This window comes from Patagioenas fasciata, chromosome 27 (assembly GCF_037038585.1).
Source record: "Patagioenas fasciata isolate bPatFas1 chromosome 27, bPatFas1.hap1, whole genome shotgun sequence".
Taxonomy (NCBI): domain Eukaryota; kingdom Metazoa; phylum Chordata; class Aves; order Columbiformes; family Columbidae; genus Patagioenas; species Patagioenas fasciata.
In genome coordinates, this window is record NC_092546.1 from 2,282,389 (window position 1) to 2,295,045 (window position 12,657).

The following is a 12,657-nucleotide window of genomic DNA, read 5'->3' on the forward strand; positions in this document are numbered from 1 at the left end:
GGAGAGGGAATTGCTTTTAATTAAGCTGGACTTCAATCCCACACCAGCTACGTCTCAGGGTGCGAATCCCAGCTCCGTCACCTCCCTCAGTCCTGAGTTACCTCCCTCAACCCCTGCTCTGTCACCTCCTTCCCACTGCTGACCGTGGGCTTCTCCCAGGGATGAGCAAACTGCTGCCGATATCCATCCCCTCCCCAGCCCGATATCCATGACCTCCTCAGTCCGATATCCAGCCCCTCCCCAGTCCAATATCCAGCCCCTCCCCAGTCCAATATCCAGCCCCTCCTTAGCCCGTGCAGCCCCGGGAGGAGGCTGCTGTACCATCCGCAGCTGCACCAGGTGCTTGTGGCAGGGAAGTGCAGGTGGACGCTGCCAGAAGAAGACTTCTGGAGCAAAAGCAGTGCCCAAAACCCTCCAGATCACTCTCGTGGCTTTCATTTTTGAGTGGAGGCAGCTCAGAAGGAAATGAGTGAGAGACAGCGACACAGAGTGACATTTTTGCTGGGTTTTTAACAGGGAAACGCACAGCTCAGATGGGTGAACCCCGGACACTCCGGTGACAGCCGAGCAGCTCCTGCCCCATGAGAGATCTCGGTTCCTCCAGGTAAGCGGCATCTCTTGCAAAGCTGCAGATTGAAATTGCTTTCTGCCATCTGCTGAAATTCATTGTGGTTTTCACTGCTCGTTAACAAATCCAGGACTGAGTCAGTGAGTGATAAGAGGTTACAGTGGGTTCAGAGCAGGGCCAGGTCCCATCCTGGCTGGGTGTTGAATTAATGTTCTGCTTATTTTGCTTTCCCTGGTGTGAGACATCCGTGTGGTGGCAGGGGATGTGCTACCGAGTCCTGAATTTGTCCCAGAGGATGAGTGTGTGGCAACAGCTCCACGTGCATTTGGTCTGGGTTTCTCCTTCTCATCCTGCACATTTGCATCACTTTCCCAAGTCTGGATAACATAAGCAAGGGTTCTGTATTAAAACAATTGTCGCTTTGTCCGGCAATTAGAGGAGATGTTGCAGCTTGTCCTTTGTTTCCCAATGGGAAATTCTTGCAACTTTTTACACCAGTCGGATACTTTGTATGTAAAGCACCAAGCAAAGTCAGGCTGGTGACGGAATATCAAACTCTGCCTTCGGCATCTGAGGCTCCTCCCGAGTCATTATACAAAGGGGCTGCAATCAGCAATAAACCCCTTTAAAAGTGAATTCTGCCTTTTATTCTCCTCCCTTGTTTCTCCCCCCTTTCAGCCCTTCCCTCTCTTTCCGTGTCTCCAGGTTGTGCTCCAGTGAAGATGATGCTCTCCAGTTTCCACTCCTGCTTCTCTCTGCTGGTTTTTACAGTTTATGGTTTGGTTTTCCAGGTTCACGAGCTGCACTCAGGTAGGTGTCCCTCTGGTTTTGCTGATCCCTGGGGTGTTGCTTCCAGCCTCAGTGTCTTCCTGGCTACTGGCACAAAGGAAAAGGCCTTGAACAAACTCTGTTTTAAAACATATTCTGGGCTCTTTTTCTGTTAGATGGTCGACCTGAAGCCACCCTGGCAAATGGATGCAACACAACTGTTGTCTTGAAAGTTGATTTCCTTTTGTTTTTCTTCAACAAGAAACTACTGTCTCTGTGTGTTGAGTGGCCAGCTTATTAATAAGCCTTTTCTTTTTAAATTTCCAAAGATACTCAGAGCACCTGAGATGATTTGAATTTCTGTTGTAATAGGTGCAAACAGCTGAGGATATTTGAGTTTTATTTGTACTCAAATTCTCTCCTTTCTCCATTCGACCACCCAGAAACCTTCCAGTCACTTCTTTCCTTCTTTATCCCGCTTTTACCCCAGCCGAGCAGCACAGGGGGCACTTGCCCCCATAAGAACAAATTCTGCTAAAAGAGATCTTCTTTAAAAAGATCTGAAGAACTTTGGTGGTAGCGCAGGACAGGGAATCATGTGCTGCACAACTGGGGTCCCTCTCCCAGCACCCCAGTGGCTCACCCCCCCAGCACGGTGATGCTCCAATGCAATGACACGGCACACAGCACACGGATCATCTGGAGCAGCAGCCGCTGGTTTTCTGACCTCGGTCACCACAGCAAACTCACGGTTATTTCTTCTTCCTTTGGGGTTTTCTCCCAGCTCAGCTCAAAGTGATGGGACCCCCCGGCCCCGTCATCGTGGCCATGGGCGAGGACGCGGTGCTGCCCTGCCGCTTCTCCCCCGCGCAGAGCACGCAAGACATGGAGGTGACCTGGTTTTGGGAGCAGCTCACAACCTTCGTGCATCACTACAGGGGGGGCCAGGACCAGAACGGGAATCAGATGCTGGAATATGTAGGGCGCACAGAGCTGTGGAAGGACGGACTCACCAAGGGCAGCGTGAACTTGAAAATATTTCGCGTCCAACTGTCTGACAGAGGGAATTACACCTGCTTTGTTGCCAGTGGCTCAGACTATGATGAGGCTGTGGTGGAGCTGCAGGTGACAGGTCAGTTTTCTGTGTCTCTGCTGACTCTAATTTACTTGCTTGTAGCCAGAGCTCTTCTTCCCTGTCCTCTCCAGCAGCAATTTCAGGTGGGTGCTTAGCAAATAGGGTTTGATTAAGTCCCATGGTTGAAAATACCAAGAATGTCTCATAGAATTAAAATTACTTACCAAGTGGCCGTCAAGAACTTGTGAGATACTCTACCCATTTCAGAGGTGTTCTTGACATTGTTTTCTTCATATAAGTGGATGTAAGAAAAGATTTGGCATTGAGTAATATAACAAGAACATACTGGTTGGTACTTTTTTATTCAAATATCCAGAACTTTAGATTATTTTGATGCAGTAGCAGCCTCCAGAGCAGATCTTGGAGTTATGTAAAAAAGAGTCCAAGATTCATAGAATCAAAGAACAGTTTGGGTTGGAAAGGACCTCCAAAGCTCCCCCAGTGCCCCCCCTGCCATGACAGGGACATCTTCACCAGCTCAGGGTGCTCAGAGCCCCGTCCAGCCTGGCCTGGGATGTCTCCAGGGATGGTTCAGCCACCACCTCTCTGGCCAACCTGGGCCAGGCTCTCACCACCCTCAGGGCAACAATTCCTTCCTCATGTCCACCCTGAATCTCCCTCCTTTAGCTAAAACCATCACCCCTTGTCCTGTCACAACCGGCCCTGCTCAAAAGTGTCTCCCCATCTTTCTTATCAGCTCCTTTTAAGCACTGCAAGGCTGCACTATGATCTCTCTGGAGCTTCTCTTCTCCAGCTGAACACCCCAGCTCTCTCAGCCTGTCCCCCGGCAGAGCTGTTCCAGCCTCGGATCATTCCTGTGGCTCCTCTGGTCCCTCTCCAGCAGGTCCATGCCCTGTTGAAATGAAATGTCCTGACCCCGGGTGATGATTTGTCTGTGTCCACGTCCATCCCTTGTCAGGCAGAGGGACAGCCAGGCCACCCCGTTCCCGTGGGATCACTGGGGTGTCTGTGTCCCCGCAGCCAGCGGCTCTGTCCCACTCGTCGCGCTGGAGCGGTACCAGGACGGGGGGATCCGGGTGTCCTGTCGCTCGGCCGGCTGGTACCCGCGGCCCCAGGTGCTGTGGCGAGATCCCCACGGACAGCATCTCCCGTCCCTCTCGGAAAGCGTCACCCAGGACCAGAGCAGCCTCTTTGCGGTGGAAAGCAGCATCATCCTCACCAGGGGCACGAAGCAGAACGTCTCTTGCTGGGCCCAAAATGTCCTGGATGGCCAAGAACAGGGATCAGCATTTTACATCTCAGGTGAGGGGGGGGACGGGGGTGTCGCCCCCTTATCGCTGCCCATGGGGCTGCATGGGGACGTGACACTGGCAGAAAATCTTGGGTGCATTTGTCAGACTCTGTTTTCAGTGCATCCAGTGTTTTCTGCACCCTGCAGCTTTCTTTTTCTCACAGGAAAAGAAAACATGATTTAACTAGAAATAATTTGTCTAGAAATCCATTTTTGCTTTAAAAAATCCCCCAAAATGTATGCAGAAAAATCATTGTCAATCACAGAGAAGTGTGCCCAAACATAGGGGGTTTTTTTTAATCTGATATTTTGTCCCTTTGTGGAGTACAGTCAGGAGGTGATGCTCACCCTCAATGAGATTCAGACCTGGGATGCGCTTGTATAACACAGAAATGAGCTATTTCCCATTGCTGCTTGTGCAGTGACCAAACCCCTTTGTGGATTTTATTTTTCAGATCCCTTTTTCCATGACGCCCATCCTTGGATAATTGCCCTGGGCATCATCTCGGTTGCTGTGGTCATTCTCTTTATTTTTGCTGTTTGTCTATTTAAAATTAAAGGTACTGTCGTGGTGTGGTGTTTGGGGAGGGAGATTGGTCCTGTTTGGCCACCTCTGGTTTTGGTGGACGGGTGCGTTTGGGAAATGTCAGGATGGTCCCAGAGTTTTGTCTCATAGTCTGGGACACACGTGGTGCCAGGGGCTTAAAGACTCAGGGATTTGTTTTCTTAGAAGAAAATAAAGGTTGTTTTTCCAAGAAAAATATAGCAGAGAAGGATGTGGATATTAAAGTAGCATGAGCTGGAGTTTGCCCCACCCAGGGCAAAGATTTGCCAGACCCTGCAAAAGAAACCCCAAAACCTTGCACATTTGGGGGCCTGGCAGGGCTCATCTCCTTGGGAAAGACAAATAATACAGAGGAATAAAGGACACTGCAATCCTCTATTTCTTAGCAGAAGGAGCTGGGCCAGTGTGTCGCTCAGGCACTGCAGCACCGCCAGACCCTGGTGGCTGTAACTCCTTCTGTGCCTTGGCCAGGGCTCTTTGGAAGGGACGATGTTCTCAGTTATTTACATTTCTTTCTCTCCTTCACAGGAAAACTTGAGGAAAAAATAGGTAAGATTTACCATTTATTTCCTAGACACACTGAAGAATTCCCTCAAATGGGAGAATTCTTGTGGATGTAAATTGGATGTAAATTGTTTGGTTACTGTTTATATAAAATTATTAATTCAGTCTATGAAATTATGCAATGGTGGTGTAATTTCAAGAAAAATCATTCCCAAACCAAAAAAGCATGAACAGCTGTTGTACCAGCAGTGAACTTTGCTTTTCAAAGTGCACGCAAGGTTCTTCCCAAAGCTGGTAGAAGCTCTGGGGAAGAACATTTCATTTGGCAAGGGCTTCAGCTGTGTCTCAGCACTAACAAAACCTCTCCCAAAACCCTGGGGCAGGATGGTTCCATAGCCCTGAAGGAGAAGTGCAACCCCGTGCTCCTCCCTGGTCCATGCAAACCTGCCCCTTCCCCGCTGCCCTGGAGCTGCAGCCCTGGCTGGACTCTGCCCGAGGTGGCTCCGGGGAGGGTGGCCAAGAGCTCCAGAAGTCGTGAGCAGAAAGACCTTGGGGAGCTCCTGGGCTGCAGCTTTTCCACCAGGAGCCATTTCAGCCTCCTCCCCACCCCAACAAGTGTATCGGTGAAAAAGGAACGGGCTTTGGTGGTGATGCTCTGTTCTGGTTTTGTTTTTCAGCGAGGCGAGAAGCAGCACTGCGTAAGTCCCGCTCCCCGTCTTCACAGTGAAATCCTCTCTGAAACCTTTCGGACTTTGTTATTCATCCTCTCTTTCTGTCCTAATGTTCTTCTTTTGGCAGACACTTTACTTCCCCCTCTCTGACACACTAATCTTGTGAGAATTTACCCTGAAAAGTCATTAGGGTTTTTTCCCTGAGTGGCTGTCAATGCTTTTAACATTCACATCTTTTTAATGTAGTGAAATAGAACTGAAAACATTATTTTTTTCCAACATTTACAGAAACCCAGGCTGTTGAGAATTCTATTCTAAGAATGCTGATTATTAGCTGACCAAGAAATAATAATTAAAAAAAATATCTAGAGAGCATATTTGTTTGCTTGCAGCTCATAGAATTGCCAAGAAAGATCTTTGGCTATTAAAAGTGAGCTCTTGCTAAATTGGTACCAATACAGGTTGAAGGGGGAAATAAATACAGGCCCAGCTCCCTCAGGAATCACGAGCATCCTTGCAACCAGAGTGTAAATCAGCACATCTGCCCCCTTTATCACAGCCTCTGCTCCCTGTGTGGTGGGATCCTGGGGAGGGGGATTGCAAAGAGTAACTTGTGTTTCTCTTTGTTGCTCAGGGGACCGTGATGCAGAAACCGGTGAGTCTCCTATTCCTTACAAGGGATTTTTCACAGAGTCTGTAGAGGGTGGTGGGTTTTTGTTTTTCCTTTTCACTGTTAAAGTGCAAAGTCAATCAAAAAGTGGTTGGTGGGGAAAGGAGAGAGTGAATTTGAGTCAGACAGTTAACGGTGGTTGAGGATGGTGTGTGGGGCTGGCGATGGGTGAGCGCCGCGGTGGCACGGGCAGGGCGAGTGCCCTGTGCATCCTCACTGCTGGCACCGGGATTTGGTGGAGACGCTGGGTAACGGGTCCCCTTGTAGGCGAGGGACCTCCCAGAGACCTTTCCTGCCCCAGATCTGAGCAGCTCAACCTGCACCAGCACCTGCAGAGCTCCAGGCTGGTGGTGGCAGAGGGTTTTGCATTGCCAAGCATTGGCAGAACCCCCCTCCTGCCCCTGAAGGTGGTTACGGGTGAGGTTCTATCCCAATCAATACGCCACAACCCACTTGAGCTGATTTATCTTCTTTTTCAGAGAAGCAAGCTGAAGAACTTGGTGAGTACCATTCTCCTTCCTAGGTGGGAGACATTTCCACTGGGCCATTTTCTCACTTGGGTTTTGCACCTTTCCCCTGACTTTAGTTTTCCTTTTGGGAACGGAAAAGGTATCAAATACCAAACTGATTTCAGAAACATTATTTTCCTTGGTTCTGTATGTGTTATTAAGACACTCACTGTGATCCTTCCATACGAAGAAGATAATTCTTTCATTTTTCCAAGGAAGTACAAACAGACCGTAAATACAGATCTGAGTCAGGACAGGCAGTATGATCATATTTGTGAGAAAAGGAGGGAGTCCTTCCCTGTTGGTACACATAGAAGTTTTGAGGCTCTGTGCTGTGAAATGCCTTTCAAAAATACAGCAACAGTTGTGAAAATGTAGAACTGCACTGGCCCATCCCCGCTGCCCTGGAGCTGCAGCCCTGGCTGGACTCTGCCCGAGGTGGCTCCGGGCAGGGTGGCCAAGAGTTCCAAAAATCGTGAGCAGAAAGACCTTGGGGAGCTCCTGGGCTGCAGCTTTTCCACCAGGAGCCATTTCAGCCTCCTCCCCACCCCAACAAGTGTATCGGTGAAAAAGGAACGGGTTTTGGTGGTGATGCTCTGTTCTGCTTTTGTTTTTCAGCGATGCGAGACACAGCACTGCGTAAGTCCCGCTCCCCGTCTTCACAGTGAAATCCTCTGTGAAAACTTTCAGACTTTGTTGTTCATCCTGTCACTCTGTCCTAATGTTCTTCTTTTGGGCAGACACTTTACTTCTCCCTTCCTGACAGCCTAATCATGTGAAAATTTACCCATAACAGTCATTAGGGTTTTTTCCCTGAGTGGCTGTCATTGCTTTTTAACATTCACATCTTTTTAATGTAGTGAAATAGAACTGAAAGTATGATTCTTTTCCAGGATTTACAGAAACCTAGATTGTTGAGAATTCTGTTCTAAGAATGTAGATTTCTTGATTACCAAGAAATTACAATTAAAAAAATATGTAGAGAGCGTATTTGTTTGCCTGCAGCTCACGGAATTGCCAAGAAAGCTCTTTGGCTGTTAAAAGTGAGCTCTTGCTAAACTCGTACCAATACAGGTGGAAGGGGGAGACAAATACAGGCCCAGCTCCCTCAAGAATCACGAGCATCCTTGCAACCAGAGTGTAAATCAGCACATCTGCCCCCTTTATCACAGCCTCTGCTCCCCTGTGTGGTTCTTTATGTTGGGATCCTGGGGAAAGGGATTGCAAAGAGTAATTTGTGTTTCTCTTTGTTGCTCAGTGAATCGTGATGCAGAAATCTTTGAGTCTCCTATTCCTTACAAGGGAATTTTCACAGAGTCTGTAGAGGGTGGTGGGTTTTTGTTTTTCCTTTTCACTGTTAAAGTGCAAAGTGAACCAAAAAGTGGTTGGCAGGGAAAGGAGAGAGTGAATTTGAGTCAGACAGTTAACGGTGGTTGAGGATGGTGTGTGGGGCTGGCGATGGGTGAGCGCCGCGGTGGCACGGGCAGGGCGAGTGCCCTGTGCATCCTCACTGCTGGCACCGGGATTTGGTGGAGACGCTGGGTAACGGGTCCCCTTGTAGGCGAGGGACCTCCCAGAGACCTTTCCTGCCCCAGATCTGAGCAGCTCAACCTGCACCAGCACCTGCAGAGCTCCAGGCTGGTGGTGGGAGAGGGTTTTGCATTGCCAAGCATTGGCAGAACCCCCTCCTGCCCCTGAAGGTGGTTACGGGTGAGGTTCTATCCCAATCAATATCCCATAACCCACTTGAGCTGATTTATCTTCTTTTTCAGAGAAGCAAGCTGAAGAACTTGGTGAGTACCATTCTCCTTCCTACGTGGGAGACTTTTCCACAGGGACATTTTCTCACTTGGGTTTTGCACCTTTCCCCTGATTTTGGTTTTCTTCTTTGGAAAGGAAAAGGTAGCAAATACCAAACTCACCTCAGAAACATTATTTTCCATGGCTCTCTATGTGTTATTAAGATACTCCCTGTGATCGTTCCATACTAAGAAGAAAATTCTTTCACTTTTCCAAGGAAGTACAAACAGACCGTAAATAAAGATCTGAGCCAGGACAGGCAGTATGATCATATTTGTGAGAAAAGGAGGGAGTCCTTCCATGTTGCTACGCACTGAAGTGTTGAAGCTCTGTGCTGTGAGATGACTTTCAAAAATACAGCAACAGCTCTGAAAATGTAGAACTGCACTGGCCCATCCCCGCTGCCCTGGAGCTGCAGCCCTGGCTGGACTCTGCCCGAGGTGGCTCCGGGCAGGGTGGCCAAGAGCTCCACAAGTCGTGAGCAGAAAGACCTTGGGGAGCTCCTGGGCTGCAGCTTTTCCACCAGGAGCCATTTCAGCCTCCTCCCCACCCCAACAAGTGTATCGGTGAAAAAGGAACGGGCTTTGGTGGTGATGCTCTGTTCTGCTTTTGTTTTTCAGCGAGGCGAGACGCAGCACTGCGTAAGTCCCGCTCCCCGTCTTCACAGTGAAATCCGCTGTGAAAACTTTCAGAATTTGTTATTCATCCTGTCGCTCTGTCCAAATGTTCTTCTTTGGGCAGACACTTTACTTCCCCCTCCCTGACACTCTAATAATGTGAAAATTTACCCTGAAAAGTCATTAAGATCTTTTCTCTGAGTGGCTGTCAATGCTTTTAACATTCTCATTTATTTTGAGTATGAAATAGTATGAAAAACTTATTGAATTTTTTATTTTAGGGAAACCTAGGCTGTTGGGAATTCTCTTCTAAAAACGTATATTGTTTGCTTACCAAGAATTCAAATTTAAAAAAAAAAAAATAAAAATGAAGAGATCATATTTGTTTGCTTGCAGCTCATAGAATTGCCAAGAAAGATCTTTGGCTATTAAAAGTTAGGTCTTGTTAAATTGGTATCAATACAGGTGGAAGGGGGAGATAAATACAGGCCCAGCTCCCTCAGGAATCAGGAGCATCCTTGCAACCAGAGTGTAAATCAGCACATCTGCCCCCTTTATCACAGCCTCTGCTCCCTGTGTGTTGGGATCCTGGGGAGGGGGATTGCAAAGAGTAACTTGTGTTTCTCTTTGTTGCTCAGGGGACCGTGATGCAGAAATCTTTGAGTCTCCTATTCCTTACAAGGGATTTTTCACAGAGTCTGTAGAGGGTGGTGGGTTTTTGTTTTTCCTTTTCACTGTTAAAGTGCAAAGTGAACCAAAAAGTGGTTGGGAGGTTGGGGAGGTGGGACTTGGTGGGGGGTGGGGAAAGGAGAGAGTGAATTTGGGTCAGACAATTAAAGGTGATTGAGGATGGTTTTGCCAAGCGTTGGCAGAACCCCCTCCTGCCTGTGCAGGTGGTTATGGGTGAGGTTCTATCCCAATCAATATCCCACACCCATTTGTGCTGATTTATCTTCTTTTTCAGAGAAGCAAGCTGAAGAACTTGGTGAGTACCATTCTCCTTCCTACATGGGAGACTTTTCCAGTGGGACATTTTCTCACCAGGGTTTTGAAACCTTCCCCTGACTTTGGTTTTACTTTAGGAAAGGAAAAGTTAGCAAATTCCAAACTCATTTCAGAAACATTATTTTCATTTGTTCTGTATGAGTTTTTAAGATAGTCCCTGTGACACTTTTACACTAAGAAGAAAATAATTCCGATTTTCAAAGAAAGTAGAAACAGCCCATAAATAGTCAGGACAGTTTTGAAGCTCTGTGCTGTGACATGACTTTCACAAATATAGCAACAATTCTGAAAATGTGCAACTGCACTGACCTTTCAGTATTTTGAGCTAATCCAGCACAAGTGTGTTCAGATTATCTCTCAAATGTGATTTTTTTTTTCTGATTTTTTTTTTTTTTTTAAGTATGGCGAAGATATGCAGTGCCCATGGAAAAAGGTAAAGTTTGGTCTTTTGGGAGTGCTGAATCATCTTTCCTGCTTTAGTCTCCCTTCTGGTATTTCCTCTGCCGCAGCGATGATGGTGGGACCAGGGATGCTTCTGCCAGGCATCACTGTCCAGGAGGGCGTGTAACACTCTGACCTCTTGTTTATTTGGTGCATGTCCCAGTTTCAGACCAGTCTGAACAGTCCTGGTCCTCAGTGCACAGAGCTGGCCACGCTTTACACATGGGGGCTTCTTCAGTCTGGAGGAGCTGGGTCTTTTTAGCTTGGAGAAGAGGAGACTGAGGGGCAACCCTGTTAATGTTTATCAATATGTAAAGAGTAAGTGTCAGGAGGATGGAGCCAGGCTCTGCTCCGTGACAACCAGTGACAGGACAAGGGGCAATGGGTTTAAACTGGAACACAGGAGGTTCCGCTTAAATTTGAGAAGAAACTTGTTGCGGGTGAGGGTGTCAGAGCCTGGCCCAGGCTGCCCAGGGAGGTTGTGGAGTCTCCTTCTCTGCAGACATTCAAACCCGCCTGGACACCTTCCTGTGGAACCTCAGCTGGGTGTTCCTGCTCCATGGGGGGATTGCACTGGATGAGCTTTCCAGGTCCCTTCAACCCCTGACATGCTGTGATTCTGTGTGATTCCTTCTGGAGGTCTGCTGGTCTTCTCTTCCCTCTCTGCTCAATGTCATCTCTCTGCTTCGTTTCCTGCTCCTTGCACTAACATTGTCACCTTGTGCAGCTTCCCGTGCCACAGTCTGCCAGCTATCGCTTGCACTCTTTCTCTTCCTTGTGCAGCCCCAGCAAAGCTCTTTCCTGGGGTGAGCTCTGCCCTGATGTGTTGACTCCATCTCTCCTGCAGTGAAGGTGGTTCTGGATTCAGACACAGCCCACCGCTCCCTTGTTCTGTCTGATGACTGCAAAAGTGTGAGACAAGAAGAGAAGACATTGGAGGTCACTGACAACCCCAAGAGATTTCAACCATGGCACTGTGTGTTGGGTCGTGAAGGTTTCACCTCAGGGAGATGCTACTGGGAGGTGGAGGTGGTGGATGGAAGAGAATGGCTTGTGGGAATATGTAGAGAAGATGTGAAAAGGAAGGGCATGACTCTGTTTAATCCAGAGGAGGGTTTCTGGGCAGTGGGGCAGTGGGAAGGTCACTTCCAGGCTCTCACATCTCCTGATCGCACTTTCCTTTCTGAAATCCAGAGTCCCAAGCGGATCCATGTCTCACTGTGTTACGAAGAGAGGCGAGTGTCATTTTTCAGTGTTGATGAGAACAGGCCCATTTTCACATTTCAAGAGACATCATTTGAGGGGAAACCAGTCTACCCTTGGTTCTGGCTGGGTTCTGGGACACAGCTCAAAGTGTGGCCTTGATGAAGGGGAGGGAGCAAGACAAGGTTTTCTAGGGGACCTCGGCCGTTCCCACTCACAGCAGGGTTTAGGTTGGAAGGAAGTGGTGGAGGTTTCTGTTGCAGCCACCTGCTCCCAGCAGGGCTACCCTCAAGTGCCTGAGGTGTCTTTGAACCTCGTTCAACTGAGTTGTGTAGGATGTCCAAGGGTGGAGATCTCGTTATGTCTCTGGACCTCTGGCTGGTGCTGCACTTCTCTCAAGGGGAAGAATTATCCCTTTGTGTTTGAACAGAGTTCCCCAGTTGCAACTCCTGACTGTCGCCTTTCATCCCCCCTCTCTACCAGTTGAACACACTCCCACTGAACACACTCCCGCAGCAGGGATCTCTTTCTGAATGTGCAGAATAAAGTTACTTCAGTGGGATTTGTCTGTGTGTCTGCACCAAATGTCTGTGTCCAAGGTATTGCCTCCACCTCCTTTTAGCCTCCTTTTAGAAAGGAGGATTTACATGGTCTGGAGGTCTCCTGTGTGCTCCCCACTGCCCTCAGCTCATCGGCTCCTGGCTGGACTGGGCTTGCACAGCATTTCCAGCTGGTTTGAGGGAGCAGATCAAAGCCCAGAGGGGCTGGATGGTCTGGAGAGCAGAGCTGGAGTGCAGCACCTTCTCCTCTCTGGGGTACCACACTGTGGGAGCTTCCACCTCCCCTCGTCCTGGCAATTCCCTCCCACACCCTGAAGCTGCCGTGAGTTCGTGACCTCATGTGACACTTCATTTGGGGACATCCCTCCCAACTTCCTGCAGTGCCCTCA

At 48.6% G+C, this 12,657-nt stretch overlaps 1 protein-coding gene across 1 annotated transcript; it reads left to right on the top strand.

Moving 5' to 3' along the window:
- Nucleotides 1-293: 293 nt before the first annotated feature.
- On the top strand, nt 294-12,201 carry LOC139825709 (butyrophilin subfamily 1 member A1-like). Its single transcript, XM_071799703.1, has 11 exons — nt 294-604; nt 1,274-1,378; nt 2,121-2,468; nt 3,453-3,734; nt 4,179-4,283; nt 4,817-4,837; nt 7,261-7,285; nt 9,067-9,083; nt 10,024-10,044; nt 10,465-10,497; nt 11,353-12,201. The coding sequence occupies exons 2-11, from the start codon at nt 1,291-1,293 to the stop codon at nt 11,868-11,870; spliced, it is 1,458 nt and encodes a 485-aa protein (XP_071655804.1). The 5' UTR covers nt 294-604; nt 1,274-1,290; the 3' UTR covers nt 11,871-12,201.
- Nucleotides 12,202-12,657: the final 456 nt, after the last annotated feature.

Coding starts and splice junctions, on each gene's coding strand:
- LOC139825709 (XM_071799703.1), top strand. CDS start 1,291: ATGATGCTCTCCAGTTTCCACTCCTGCTTCTCTCTGCTGGTTTTTACA. Junction 3,735..4,178: donor ATCAGCATTTTACATCTCAG/GTGAGGGGGGGG, acceptor TTTATTTTTCAG/ATCCCTTTTTCCATGACGCC. Junction 4,838..7,260: donor AAAACTTGAGGAAAAAATAG/GTAAGATTTACC, acceptor TTTGTTTTTCAG/CGATGCGAGACACAGCACTG.